The sequence below is a fragment of the Cryphonectria parasitica genome (assembly GCF_011745365.1).
Source record: "Cryphonectria parasitica EP155 unplaced genomic scaffold M406scaffold_9, whole genome shotgun sequence".
In the NCBI taxonomy this organism is placed as follows: domain Eukaryota; kingdom Fungi; phylum Ascomycota; class Sordariomycetes; order Diaporthales; family Cryphonectriaceae; genus Cryphonectria; species Cryphonectria parasitica.
The window spans coordinates 2,321,020-2,334,890 of NW_024468917.1; the positions used below are offsets into that span (position 1 = coordinate 2,321,020).

At 53.1% G+C, this 13,871-nt stretch overlaps 5 protein-coding genes across 5 annotated transcripts; 2 read left to right on the forward strand and 3 right to left on the reverse strand.

Moving 5' to 3' along the window:
• Positions 1–4,744: 4,744 nt before the first annotated feature.
• Positions 4,745–5,778, forward strand: M406DRAFT_47283 (family 16 glycoside hydrolase; the record flags this gene model as incomplete). The annotated part of the gene is made up of 3 exons (XM_040924327.1): positions 4,745–4,904; positions 5,025–5,627; positions 5,696–5,778. The coding sequence occupies 3 exons, from the start codon at positions 4,745–4,747 to the stop codon at positions 5,776–5,778; spliced, it is 846 nt and encodes a 281-aa protein (XP_040772047.1).
• A 1,318-nt stretch (positions 5,779–7,096) lies between these two features.
• Positions 7,097–8,628, reverse strand: M406DRAFT_24731 (uncharacterized protein; the record flags this gene model as incomplete). Its single annotated transcript, XM_040916460.1, has 3 exons — positions 7,097–7,545; positions 7,668–8,304; positions 8,395–8,628. Coding segments are annotated over 3 exons (1,320 nt in total), but the record flags the coding sequence as incomplete, so codon positions are not given.
• A 1,969-nt stretch (positions 8,629–10,597) lies between these two features.
• M406DRAFT_267358 (uncharacterized protein) lies at positions 10,598–11,487 on the reverse strand (the record flags this gene model as incomplete). Its single annotated transcript, XM_040917874.1, has 2 exons — positions 10,598–11,097; positions 11,178–11,487. 2 exons carry the CDS (start codon positions 11,485–11,487, stop codon positions 10,598–10,600), a joined length of 810 nt encoding a protein of 269 aa, XP_040772049.1.
• Positions 11,488–11,803: 316 nt separating this feature from the next.
• On the forward strand, positions 11,804–12,441 carry M406DRAFT_324626 (uncharacterized protein). Its single transcript, XM_040919895.1, has 3 exons — positions 11,804–11,960; positions 12,051–12,100; positions 12,170–12,441. Exons 1-3 carry the CDS (start codon positions 11,823–11,825, stop codon positions 12,174–12,176), a joined length of 195 nt encoding a protein of 64 aa, XP_040772050.1. The 5' UTR covers positions 11,804–11,822; the 3' UTR covers positions 12,177–12,441.
• Positions 12,442–12,726: 285 nt separating this feature from the next.
• M406DRAFT_296617 (GroES-like protein) lies at positions 12,727–13,871 on the reverse strand (the record flags this gene model as incomplete). Its single annotated transcript, XM_040919261.1, has 2 exons — positions 12,727–13,181; positions 13,260–13,871. The coding sequence occupies 2 exons, from the start codon at positions 13,869–13,871 to the stop codon at positions 12,798–12,800; spliced, it is 996 nt and encodes a 331-aa protein (XP_040772051.1). The 3' UTR covers positions 12,727–12,797.

A 13,871-nucleotide genomic window follows, 5' to 3' on the forward strand; every position in this document is an offset into this window, starting at 1 on the left:
AGGGAAAGAAAGAGATTATACGAGGGACCTTTTAAAGATAGAAATTGAAGCCGCGACGGTAAGGGCAGACGAACACATCCAGAACGTAATCAGGGGGCCCATACTGCACCACCTGTGGCGTCAGCCTCGCGCCCAAATGTCGTCAGCTGGTTCGTCTAGAACCACGCGTTCCTGTTTGGGAAGCTGGCAGCCTCGTCACAATAACGAGGTCATGGCGCCCAAGGTGGTGTAAATAAGCAATAGTATCTCATATCAACTGGCCAGAGCCTCGAGCGATCACAGGCAGGCTCTCATTGTGAATAATCGTAACGGTCCAGAGCAAGTAGGCATAGTGCAACATTCGTCTGGCTTCTGTACATGTCCAACGGTGGTCAACCCGCGAGCGAAACTACAAACTACCGCGGTGCCCTCCCCTCCTGTCGTGGCAGAAGAGAGCATGGCGAGCCTCACGGCCCATAGTAGCCATTCCGCTCTGACGCGTGGATCTGACTCCGATGAAGGAAGCATGAACTTTTGACCATTCCAACTCTGTGAGGAATGAGTGGCCACCGTTGTCGCGACTTGAAGACGCAGGGGGATGGATTTCGACCAACGGGTTGCCGACTCTTGGAGGGTTGCACGGTGGCGGAACGATGCTATGATTCCTTCCTTGCTATATTTTCAGCACCAACCTGGCCCAGGCGTGCGCCAAAGATTGGTACGGCTCCAGTGCACAACTGGCAGCTGGGGGTTCCCGGTACGACCGGACAAGACAATAGAGCGGGGTGGGTGAGTGCATGAACAAGTGTCAGTCACCGCTCCCGTGTCATGAGAGGACAGAAGAACCAGCTTGGTACAAAAATTTGCCACACTCCAGTGTGTACACCATGATCAGTGTGGCACCAATGGCGAGGTGTCCAGGGGAACATGGTTTCTAGTGGTCCGGATGCCAGCATGCCGGTGTGTTCGTCGAGGTCAGTGACCGACTCCAGGGATAGGTTGGTAGCGAGAGCGGTCCTCTTCCCAACCTCGCTCATCCACCCTCAAACCAAGTTGGCGAGCGTGAAGAAGAGCAGGCTCATTCATCTCTGACGTGGCAGTTCAGATTACTCAGGTCTTTCTCTCTGGTGAGGCCATGGTGGAGGCGAATCCGACCGGAAAGAACTGTCCAGGTGTTTTGTTTGGTAAAACATGGAACAGATTCGGAAGCCAGCAGGGCACTGACCCGATGGTTTTAACGTGAAAGAAGTTCTGGCCGATGAGAGGGTGGATTGTGGGCGCCAGAGATGGGATGGAACCAAAGTTGTTGCAACATGATTTGATGTGTCCCAGGGCACGCTCTCGCTCATGTTCTTCCGGGCGCTAATGAGACGAAAGAATGTCTGCGCTTCAAGGGCGTCGCAGGCGCGCCTCATGTGTGGTATCGACTCAACCTGGCTCTGGCTAGTTGGATGGCCATTCATGCTTGTTTTTCTTCTTGAAAAATAATCGGAAAAGATGGAGATTGACAACTCAGCAGGTGGTGCAGGATCAGTGGATCTGGGCCTGGTGGTTCAGGTTCCTTTAGGCGCATTGCCATGAGGCCGAAGGTGTAGCCCCAGGTATTACTGCTGTACCAAATACGGTAGCACTACCGTACCGCCAGCAACGATGACACCCAACGGCGGTCATCTGGTGATTGGATGCTGAGATAGGACGATTTGGTCCACCTGAGGCAGTGGCTCGTGCCTCACGCTACGGGAGGGTCGGAGACAAGGGGGTTCACAAGCTGCTTGAGATTTTCTCCTTGTGGTCCCCAAAATGCAACACCAGTGCTCGTTAGGCTAGGCTGGGCATAGGCTGAGCAGGGCAGGGGCTAAGTTGCATGTGGGGGTACAACCTGATAAACAGCAACGGCGCTGGAGAATACGTACATAGGATTCATAACATGGTGCTATAGACTGTTATGGACTACGTATTAGTGGTGCTATAGTACGAATATGCATAGGCAGGAAACAGGAGATGGGGAGAAGAGAGAGAGAGAGAGAGAGAGAGAGAGCATGAGAGGCGAAGAGCCCACCCCCCTCCCCTCCAACAGGGGAACAGCACTGAAAATAGGAAACAAATTAAACTGCAGTTTATGCCGAGAGTGTGCGGGTCTTGGCGAGGACCCGTTCATCTGATCAACTTGGTTGAGTGGTTCAAGGATGATTCAATTCAATGTGCCGATCTTCTTGGGTCTCGACTGGAGTGGAGATAGAGAGAGAGAGAGAGAGGCAGACAGGAGAGGGATTTCGCGATAAACAAATGATCGTCGCTGGCCGACGTTAGGGCCAGGATAAAACATGCCCAGCGCAGAAAAGACGCAAGCAGTTCACAAAGCACTATATAGAATTTGCAAGAAAGGAAATAGGAGATTTGGCATGCGCCTGCCAAATCGGAAATTATCGTCGACCCGATGCTCTGTCTGCGTGCAAAATATGGAATGGTCATCTGGATTTCCATTCCTCGTGTGACAGGGAAGATGTCAACGTCAAAGCATAAAGACGGTGGAGATGCTCAAAGAGGCAGTGCTGGAATGCTCCTTTCTCCTCTTGGCTCCCTCAAAATGAAGTTCGCTTCATTGAGAGGAGAGAGAGACTGGGAGTTGGGCGGTATCGAGTGGGAATTTGCCTTGTTTCACCTGGCCAGAAATGGCAATGGCTCGGCTAGTGCAAGGTACCAACTTAAAATCCTAGCGGCAGACGGCACGAAGGGGAGCCAGTCCCGTCGAGGCAAGGTTGAGGGGGTACCATAGCAATGTCGAGGGGTGAGTCCCCTTCATCAATCGAGCCGCAACAACGGTGCTCTGTCCTCGACGTCTAAGCCTCATGTCGACTCCATCCACTTTGGCCCTCCCCTGTCTCCTTCCTTTCCCCTCTCTCCTTCACCTTCAATTCTATGTCAAACCATGTCTCTTGCACCTTTGACCGTCTCTAGAACGTTGAATCAGGGCCAGCCTTGTGCGATCGGGTTCGGTGGGGTATGGTCAAGTTCTCTCGATCTTATAAGACTGAGCTCGGCTGGAGCTCTAGCTTATGCATGCCTCAGCTTCTGCGGCTTCTTGCTGCCATGGATTGAGTCCTGGTGTCCATTTCCTTTACTCTTGAAAAAAGAAAGAAAGAACGGGCCCCTACACAAGCAAAAGAGAAGGGGAAAAAAACCGGCAATCTATTGTGGTTGGGTTGCCAAGTCTTCAACACCACTCAAAAGCCGCGATGCTTTCTCACTAAGATCTACAATGCAATATCGGTTTTATCAAGTTCCGACCGAGATAACTAACCGTACAGGCTAGGCTCGCAGGACTAGCTTGGCTACCTGCCTCCTATGGATAGAGCTTACGTGCGCCTACAGAGTATCATTATCATTATCCGCTTGGTCGTCGTTCTCTTTCTTTTGCTTCTGTCTTCTTGCCATGCACGGTGGAGGATGGGGCTGTTGAGGTGCCAGCCAGTATGCGGTCTGAACCCAAGGCGGTCAGGCAAGACACGTCACTGCAGATATCGCACCCATGCAGTGGGAAAGATGTGGTGGCACTGGTCTACTGCTCTGGATTGATCCGGCTTCAAAGTACTGCAGTATCGCCCAGAAGCATTCCGATATCAGACGTGATCATATTTGAGATCTTCTCTTTTGTGCCCCAGATCATCGCATCTCCATATTGTATCTCCGATCACGCACACAGATCAGAGAGGAAGATCATCGCAACAGCCTTGGGTTGGGAAGAGTCTGCTTTTTTTGGAGGTGGGGTGGACCTCTGGCTCTGTTTGCGCTTCCAGACTTGATTCCCTGTTTTCATTGACTCTTGTCCATGCACGATCCGGTTAACCGTTTGGTCTTGCTGGCCTTGGAGCCCACTTACTGAGGCTCCCAATCACGACATGCCACAGGCGCAGTTTCCCCCCCAGCTACCTTGGTACAGCGAGCATTGGGCAGGCACACTGGCAAGCAGTCGTGGCTGCCATGTATGTACATGGTATCTAGCACTCTGGCTTTTTCCTGCAGGCGCTTCCCACCCCTGCTGTGTATGCACTGGAACCACAGTCGTCAAAGCTCCACCACCAGACGTTCGGAATATTCATCCATAGCCACTACGACTGCATCCCGGCAAGGCAAGGTCTGGGTCAGGGGTTTTCGTGATACATGGTCCTCCTTGTCCTCCCACGCTGGCATTCCTCCCACCACTGTGGTGACCCCCTGCGTTTCTCCTATCCTACAATATATATCCTAGTGGGTCGACATGTGGTAACGTTTTTTTATGTCTTCTTCTCCCTGGTTTTTTTTGGATCTGCCTGTAATAGTAGAGTCACTTCTGTTCTGGTATTCTCTCTTTCATGCTGCTGTATCGGTTGCATTGCTGAGCAATTACTTCCGATATACGGTCGTTTTCATTCTTTCGTTTCCACACTCGCTCCATTCCTTCCTTCCTTGACTCTTTCTTCGTCCGCGCTGGACCTGACTTTGACTACAAATCTCTTCTTTCTCCCTCTTTCTTTCTCTTCACGATAACTCAGGTCAAGAATTCAGCAGGAGGCACGTCGCCCCATGATAGCCAGTCTATCAAGTCGAACTCCAACCAATTTCTCCTGACTTCTCATCAAACTCTTCCCCCCCGCGACCAGTCTTTTTCTACAACTGGTTTTTGCAGGACCACTCCCTTTTTGTGCTGTGTCCCTGGCACATATTAAGAGGACAACAACCACATCGCCCCCCTCAGAGCATCCCCCTGTCCGAAACCACGTCAAAGATGCGTACACGGACATCTGCTCTTGCGGCGGCGGCGCTGCCGGCCCTGGTTGCTGCCGGCACAGTCCCTACCTACTCTGGAATGTCTGTCGTATGGTCTGCAGATTTTGAGGGTGACGCAGGGGACTCAGTAAATACCGATGTTTGGAATATTGCCACATGTGAGTCAGGAAAGAGATAGGCGCTTTAAACATCCCTCCCCCCCCCCCCCCAAAAAAAAAAAAACCCAAAAAAAACCCCCCCAAGGATCTCTTCTAGATTTCTGACCGTCTCCCAAATAGCGATCGATACGAACGCCGAGGTGCAGAGCTACACTACTGCAGCTGCCAACCTGCAGCTCTCTGGAGGAGGTACTGTGCAGTTCGTGCCCTGGAAATCGAATTCCGGGTCCTGGACCTCTGGGCGCATTGAGACCAAGACGACATGGACGCCATCGGCCGGGGCCATCATGCGGGTCGAGGCCTCTGCACGTACAGGCGGCGATGCCTCGGCAAATGCCCAGGGGATGTGGCCGGCGATCTGGATGTTGGGCGACAGTATCAGACATGGCACGGGTTGGCCACAATGTGGCGAGATCGACATCATGGAGATGGTCAACGGAATCGACACTGCGTACGGCACAATTCACTGCACAGCTGCGATCTGTGACCCAGATACGAGTGCAGGCTATCAAGGCAGCACGACCACGGACGATAACTGGCACACTTACAGCGTGACGATCGACCGGACGAGCAATGACTGGGAGACGGAGTCTATCAACTTCATGAAGGACAACACCACATATTTCACGGCGACGGGTGCGGAAATCGGTGACGAGGCTGTATGGGGTGCGTTGGCTCACTCACCACTGTACATGATCATCAACCTAGCCGTCGGCGGCTCGTGTAAGTTTAACTTTCTGGGTGGGAGAGGGGAAAGGGCTGTCGGAATCAAGGCTAAAGTTATCCTACAGGGCCTGGCGATCCCAACTCTTCGACGCTTGATGGCTATGGGAACATGCTCGAGGTTGAATACGCTGCCGTATACTCCAGTTGACTCGCGGACTCCCCGTCCGACGATCCCGCTGCCCCGACAAGCACGGGCTCCGACTCGAGCTCCACCAGTGCTGTTAGCAGTACCGTCGACACCGCCACCACCACTGTGGCCACCACGGCCACTACGGTCGTTAGCGCCACGGCATCTTCATCTTCAGTTGCTTCCGCATCTGTCACGGTGTTGACCTCGTCGCAGTACTCTACCACACTCTTGTCTACAACAACATCAGCGGCCGCAACCTCGTCGGTCGGGGGGACATCTATAGCCTCAGCAGCCTCTTCCGAGTCCACCATGACGCTACCAGGAGACTCCTCATCCAACAGCACTACTTTTAACCCCTACGAATGTCTATGCAGTGGCGCCAGCTCTCTTCGATTAGACTTTGGACTGGGTTCATTCCTCTCACACGTCAGACTGTTCGATCTCGGCCTTCTACTTGGGACAGCCGAACACGACGACAGCAACCATCCAACAGCCAAGCAGTCAGCACCATATGAGCGAAAATCTGGTCGGCCTGGTCAAAGGCAACATACAACTCAATCTCGCGGCTCACGTGAGCCAAGGCCTCGAAATACGACGATATGGAACGGCTTTTTTTCTGCAGCCTACAGGCTGCTAGACGACGTACGCCTGGTCATAGCCATGACCATCACGGCGTCGCCTATTTTATTTACCATTCTGGTACAACTTTTATGAGCGATGATCATCATAACTTGCTCTGCATTTGAGAGCACATTTGTTTCTGCGGGATACCTGGGGGTTTATACATTGGCAAACTAGATACCACTTCTTAACACTTTAAAGTTACTATTTTGAGAATAGGATATTCTACCGTTCTCGCTCTTACAACACATCTTCACGTCTTTTGAAACCAAAGGGCCAATTTGACTCCTCGTAGGGTCTATTATAAATGTGAATGGCTTGCAAACCAAGTGCAGTTGTGGCTGGCTGTCAGCAGTTTTATATTGAGTTCGAAGTAACGAGATGACTTGCAGGAAGCAGGGGGCCCATTGGCCGGGTGAGGCGGCGCCACTCCCGCAGTGCCCCCTGAAAGTGCCAACAGTAGCTTACACGAGGCTGCAAGGGTTGTTGCTTCCCAAATTGCAAGAGATGGAATAAACTTTGATGCTTCTAAGGAAAGTCTCTTTATCCTGTTACCACCAGAGAACTCCTATCTGTATGCAAGGTATTGTTACAGCAACGAATAAAAAGAGATGACAGAAAGAACAAAGACAAAGAAATATCCTACAAACCACCTCGTTCAACATGTCCTCGCTATTGCTCATCATGCCTTGACCTCCGTCTCCTCCTCAAAACCACCCTCACAGTACTCCAAAAAGTCCACCTCGGGTGTCCTGGCCCTGCACAACAACATCTGCCTCGAGTCCGGCATCATCTGGAAGTTCATGTACAGCTCGGGCAGGGGCTCGCCCTTGGCCTCCTCAGGCAGAGCAAAGTCGTAGTTGAGCAGCATGTAGGCAAACATGAGCTTCATGCTGTTGGAGGCAAAGAAGCGGCCGGGGCAGGCGTGCAGGCCGTGGCCGAACATGGTCATCTCGGGCGAGGTGGTGACGGTCTGGTACTTGTTCTCGTTGCTAGGGCTGGAGGCGCGCAGGCGGAAGAACCGGAGGCCGTCGAACTTGTCGGGGTCGGCGTGGACGGCCGGGTTGAGCATGGGCGGGGGGGACATCATCAGGTAGGCGCCCTTGGGGATTTGCGTGCCGTCGCTGAAGGTGATGTCCTGCTGGGCTACACGAGGCATGTTTGCTGGTTTGGTTGGGTTTCAAAGGTCAGTCAAATCGTCCCCAAACTTAAAAGTACATACTTTACTGCCGTTGAGCCTTCTTGATGTTTGAAGGAGGGGTTTGCTCGCAGCCAATGGAACTCACCATTCAGCCCTGGGTGGATCCTCAGGCTCTCCCGGATGAAGCTATCCATCTTCTTCAGCTTGAAGAGCATATTCTTGTCGATCTGGCCCGTCTCGGCCAGCACCGCCACCACCTCGTCCCGCAGCTCCTGCACATACTCGGGGTAGCACGCCGCGTCCAGCAGCAGGTAGCCCACAGCGCGCGACGTGGAGTTCATGCTGGCCATGGCGAGCGCGATCTCCATGACGCCCACGTCAGGCAGCGGCTGGCGCTTTGCCGAGGCCGCCGCGACAAGCCAGTCCACCGAGTCCAGGACCTTTCTGCGCGGGGCGCCGAACCGCCGGATCTCGTCGAGCCGCCTCTCGACCTCTGGGTTGATGAGCGCGCGCGCCTGCCGGACCTCGTCGCGGATGCGGCGGCACTCGGGCAGGACCCAGTGGAGCAGCGGCCGCAGCAGGGCCGGGAGGGCGTTGAGCCTCTGCACGGCGCGGAAGACGTCGGTCGCGTACGAGGTCGAGATGGCCTGCCACTCTGGGTCGTCGGCCAGCTTGGGCCCCAGGAAGATGCGCGACGTCTGGCGGGCCACGCAGTGCTGCACCGCAGTCTTGAGGTTGATCTTGGTCCACTCCTTGGGCCGGCCTATGTATAGGTCGCATGTCTGAGGGAGGGCACGCGCCAGAGGGTCGATTGTGAGGGCTGTTTTATGTTGGAGGGGGTGGGTGTGCAGTGTCAGCAGAGGAATATTAACAACTTTTGTTAATTGGTGAGTTGGAGGGAAGGGAGAAGAAGCCTTACCTAGAACTCCAGGGAGCTGTTTCTTGAGGGCGTTCTGGAGGATCTCGCCGTTACTTGCAGGGCTGAACCCCTCGAAGCCGGGATAGGTTGCGTAGAAGTCCTTGACGATGAAGGCACTGAAATCAAGCGCGGGCAGGTTCTTGTACTCGTCCAGGTACCGTGGAGGTACAATCACCTTGGCACCAGACTGGGTGAAATCATTGACCCGGAAAATGCGGTCCTTGTACTACCAGCACAGTGAAAATGAAGAGAGAGTGTGTGTTAGCAATGATATCCAGGTGCCGTGCCAGAATGTTGAATGATTTGTCCTCGCCAAGCATCAACTCAGAAGGTCTGGAATGATGATGAAAGACTAACCAACTCATAGCCCTTCTCCAACAGTCTGCTCGCGTTCGTCCTGAACTCCGCCTGGGCCTTGGGACCGCCGCCGGGGTTGACAATGGGGAACTTTCTGAGTCTCCATGCCAGCATCTGTTGTCGGATCCAGTCGCTAGCCAGTACCAATATCAGGACCACGACAGCGACCACGGCGGCTCTAATATGCCAGTCGGGAGATAGAATTGTCTGAAAGCTATCGAGATGCATCATGTCGAATGTAGGTGAAGAAGGCGAGAATAATCAATTTGTGTTGTGTACACCCAAAAAATCAGTGTAGCTTATTGTTTAAACATGGGCTGAACAAATTCTTGTTTGAAATCCAAAGAGAAAAGTTACTGCCGCGTGGATTCTTTCTTCAATATATATATATATTATATATACGAAGAAGACAATACAAAAGAGTGAAGAACGGATTGCTAGAAGAGTCCGTTCGAATTGAAGCATGAAGTAGGTGAGTCCTGAGAGACATGACAGAATGAGTAAAACCGAATACGAAACAACAAGTCTCGCTATTCAAGAAGATGCCCCAAAAAAGTCAAATACCATAGTAGACGGTCTAGTGGCGGCAGTGTTGAGGTGTCTAAAAACACCAAAAAAGGCCAGATTCTACAAGTCAACCACGTCACATTTCTCTACTTGAGAGTTATCTTTGGAACGAATACTGTCAATTCCCAGAATGCATTGCAATATACCGTACTTGAAATTCAAAAATAAGGAAAGGCAAAACCATGAGAGAAGAAAGGAATTAAGAACGGCGTCAGGGCCACAGCAACACCGGTGCTTACAGTAAGTATGGGGGATGAAGTGAAGCTACAGGGCGCAGGACAACTTCAAGCCAGCAGTCTCTACTACCCAATGAGGTTCTGTAAACTAGTTATCAGCCACCTCAAGGCCCCAAAGTGGGAGAGGAGGTTCGGCTGACCCAAGCTGCCGGGTAGTTCCCAGTTAGGACATCAGCCCCGGCACTCTCCAGATTACTGCTTCCATAGAGAGCGATTCCGAGTGCGAAGTTTATACCGAGCAGTTCACCTCCCTTACTGCCAGTTCGTCCACGTTGATTTTAGGTTTTGGTCGCCTCTGGAATATTTACACAGCCTCGGGGCGAGAAGAACACGTGTGGGGCTTTTCAAATATGGATGAAGCGAGGCAATCGAATCAACCTCCAAGCTTACACGACAACCAGCATGAGGGAGGGAGTAATCCGATTGCGAGAGCTCTACCGACGGACACTATCATCACGGAACCTATTCGCTCAGCGTTATAAAAGACATTCCAAGAAGTGACCAATGGCATGAACCCAATCCTACAGTTGCTGGCATCGTGGGTGACCTGACTCAATAATCAGTGATCTCATTGGGCCAAAAGCTGCTCAAGCTGGCCTGATTGGTGGATAACATGCCTCCCTCTTGAGTGAGCAAGGTACGGGATCGCAAAAGGCTCTCTACCATGCCTGCAACTCGATTGGTTTTGTCAAGGGGCGCCACTGCGATGATAGAAATCAGGAACGACTGGGGCCCCGCATGCAGCTAAATGATGTTCCGAGGCATTAGCGGGGTGTAGTCTGCACGAGCAAGCGAGAGACGACTGGTGGTGGAGCATGAGACCGTCGCCAGGTTCTCAGGAGCACGTCCGCCTTGCCGCACGATAATTTAGCAATGTATAGCCCATCGCAAGGCATCTGGAACCCCCAACGCCTCTTCACACACACACCACCGACTTTGCTCCATCCTAGCTTTGCGCCCGCGAAACTAACACAGAAATATGGGTTTATCTACCGACTAAGGGAGGTTCGAGTCCTGCAAAAGCTCTCCCAGCTGAACAAGGGTCCTCTCATAGATCCTAGCAACATCCATGTAGAGGTCTTCATCTTCATCTTCCCAGTTGGGGTCAACGAAACCTCTGTCCTCAGTAGCACTGTCTGTGATGTCGGCATCGGTGTCGGCTTCCGTGTCCGTATTCATGTTATCGGAATCGTCCTCGTCCATGTCGACCAGGGGCGCACTCTGTTGGTTCATGAACTCAACGACGAGAACCCTCGTCTGTTCAACTATGCTCTTGCACCGCACCATGTGCGTCTTAGTCATGACGCCCCGGACACTGTTCTCGAAGCCCGGCAGCGTCTCTCCGGTATCGATATCTCGTCCCGAGAGGAGACTAGCAAAGCAAAAATCGAGCTTTCGGAATGTTGAAAACATCGCTGTGGGCTGTGGAGGAAAGCGTGTGATCCATTCGGTGAAGTCGTTGGCGACGTTAAGGAGGTAAGGTATCTGCAGGTTTGCTACAAAAAGGGCATCTATATCAGCAAGTCGACCTTCTGCTGCAAAAGAAGAGTTTCAAGTTCAACCAGGTCTGTCTTACGGGTGCCAGAAAGCCATAATACGTCGAGAAGCCCCTCGACGTCCTTGCACAGCTCACCCAGATTCTTATACCCCACCACGTCGTCGCCAGCGCCGGGTGTCTCGAACTTCTTGACAAATCGCCGGTTGATTGACATAAGCTGGTTCTCAACGTAGCTTCTGACCTTTTCTTCCTTGGCTGAGCCTGCGCGCAATGGGTGCGATCGAGGATGTGGCAGTCCAGACGTCGGGCGCGTCGAGGCTCCGCTGGGCGCAGGCGATGGTAGGGACTTGTGCGGCAGAAAGCCGCCAGGCAGAGATGCGTCAGCCATTCTCAATGTTGCATGTGGAGCTTCTGAAGGTATTATTGAATTCCCATAGCATCTTCGAGAAGCAATGGCGCAAGATACTTGCGTGGAAGCGCAAAGGAACGAAAAGGGAAGAAAGAGGTCAGCTCGGGGAATGACGTTCAGTGGCTAAGCATGCTTCCCCAATGAAATGGATGGACCCCTGCAGCGAAAAGAACCCCCCCCCTCTTCACACCCCGGCCCTCTCGGCGAAGCTAAGCAAAAGCCCAGCACGCGCCAAATCTGACGTCGGATCCGTTGAACTTTTTGCGACTCCCAGACAACCTCCGACATCTTCATCACACACCACACAAGTCAAAATGCCACCCAAGAGAGTCATCGTCGAGCGCGGCTACGGTTCCGGCAAGCGTATTCAGAAGGGTTACTTCGCCTCTACCTACGAGACCCTCACGTCGCCCGAGAATTCAGCGATGGTCAAGGCTATTGCTTCCTTTGGTGTATGTTGTGCTGCCTCCTCGAGCTGCGCCGCCTGCGTTTCGCGACTGCTACCCAGGCTATGAACGTCACGGACTGACTTGCTTCTACAGGTTGGCGTCGCTTTCCTCTCAACTTCGTGGGGCGAGTTCCTGCTTCCTCCGTAAGACTGCACCCAGGCTCGCGACGAGCTCCGACCGCCACAACGAGCGAAATTCTAACCGATGCGCAGGCAATAAAATAACCGCTCGATGTCTGTCGATTGCTCGAAAAAAAAAAAAAGGGAAAAAAAAAAAGGCGCTTCTGTGACAGCGCATCGAGGATAATGGGTTGCATAAGCTCAACACGACCGGATGTTGCGATTGTACGATAGAGAAAGGTCGGGAACATCACTTGCGACGATGAGGAAACGGCGTGAAGAGCCGCCATCAGATCAGATTTATTGGGGCTCACCTGGAATAGGATACAGGCGCACATAGCCTGTCAACACGCATCTCAATTCTCTGATCCCACATGTCCCATTGCTTGACAAGATACATTCTTGAGTGTGAGCGTGATCTCTCAGATATAACTCGTGCAGGATCTACCGACGAATACAAGGAATTTATTTCTGAAACCAGTGACATTCTATGGCCGCATTCTTCTTCTGGATCCTTGGGTATTTCTGGAAGAAGAGAAAGTGGTGGGCAACGATGTTCCCGTGGATCTCGTTCGCCAGAATCGATAAGATGGCCTTGAAGCTTACTCGTCAAAACTTTACTACATGAAGTGGGATGCAAAAAGAAGCTTGGTTGGGACTGCTAGGAAGTAAAGAACCTCGTTTAGCTCATACAGGGCAGTTATGTGGCAAACGCTGGACATCACCATTCTAACACACCACGATATCTCATCTGTCCATTTTCAATCTTGGAGAATGCCTGCTCCAGGCCCTCCTCTGTCATGGGGAATCTCTCCACCCAGGGCTTGATCCTGTTCTGAGCTGCAAAGTTGAGCATATCGATATGATTGCGCCTTGATGCTTCGGTAGAGGAGATGATGCGGTGCCCAGGCAAGATGAACGGCATGTACGGGATGCTCAGTGGCTGCTCCTGGATCGTCATGAGCACAATCCGTGCCATTCTGTTCAGGAGAGGCAGAATACTATCCCAATTCGGCAGCACGTTGGATGTGACAAGAAGAACATCGACAGGTTTGCACCACTCCGGACCAGCCTGAGGGGGCGCTCTCACGATATCGCCTCCCAGCTTTCGAAACAAGGCCTCCTCATCCTCACCCGCGATGCAGTAGGCTTCGTCAGCGCCCAGCGCAAAGGCGTCTCGGACCTTCTGTGCGCCGTCCTCTTGTTGGCTCGACGCGAGCAGCGCAGTCACGCCACAGCCCATAGCCCGAGCGAACAAAACAGCCATGTGGCCGAGGCCGCCTACGCCGACGACGCCGACCCTGTCGTGCGGCCTCGTCTGCGCAGCATGCAGCGCCTCGTATACCGAAGCTCCGGCGCACATAAGGGGGCCCGCATCCACGGACGAGATCTCGTCCGGTATCGGGTAGGCGAACTCGGCGTCGATCACCCGGTAATCACCAAAGGCCCCTTGCTCCAGCTCCGAGTACGCGAAACCGCGCGCTTCTGCGCAGTACTGTCGGTACCCGGACAGACAGGTCGTGCAGTGGCCGCACGAGCTGTGCAGCCAGCCCCAGCCGACGCGGTCGCCCGCCTTGATGCCGAGGACGGCAGACCCAACCTTCTCGACATGGCCGACGCCCTCGTGGCCCAGGCCGCAGCCCTTCCCCTTGGCGTGTACGTCGGTGTAGCAGAGCCCAGAGTGCGTCGTCTTGATCAGGATCTCGCGAGCGCCCACTGCGCGCTGTGTGGTCTTCTTGACGAATCGTCGCTCGTCGGCCGAGTAGGTGAAGATGGTGAGGGTCTGGGCGGCCAT

Bases quoted from the DNA above. Each gene is read 5' to 3' on its own strand.
- M406DRAFT_324626 (XM_040919895.1), top strand. From the start codon at position 11,823: ATGCCACCCAAGAGAGTCATCGTCGAGCGCGGCTACGGTTCCGGCAAG. The intron at 11,961-12,050 runs GTATGTTGTGCT...TTGCTTCTACAG, and splicing joins AGGCTATTGCTTCCTTTGGT to GTTGGCGTCGCTTTCCTCTC.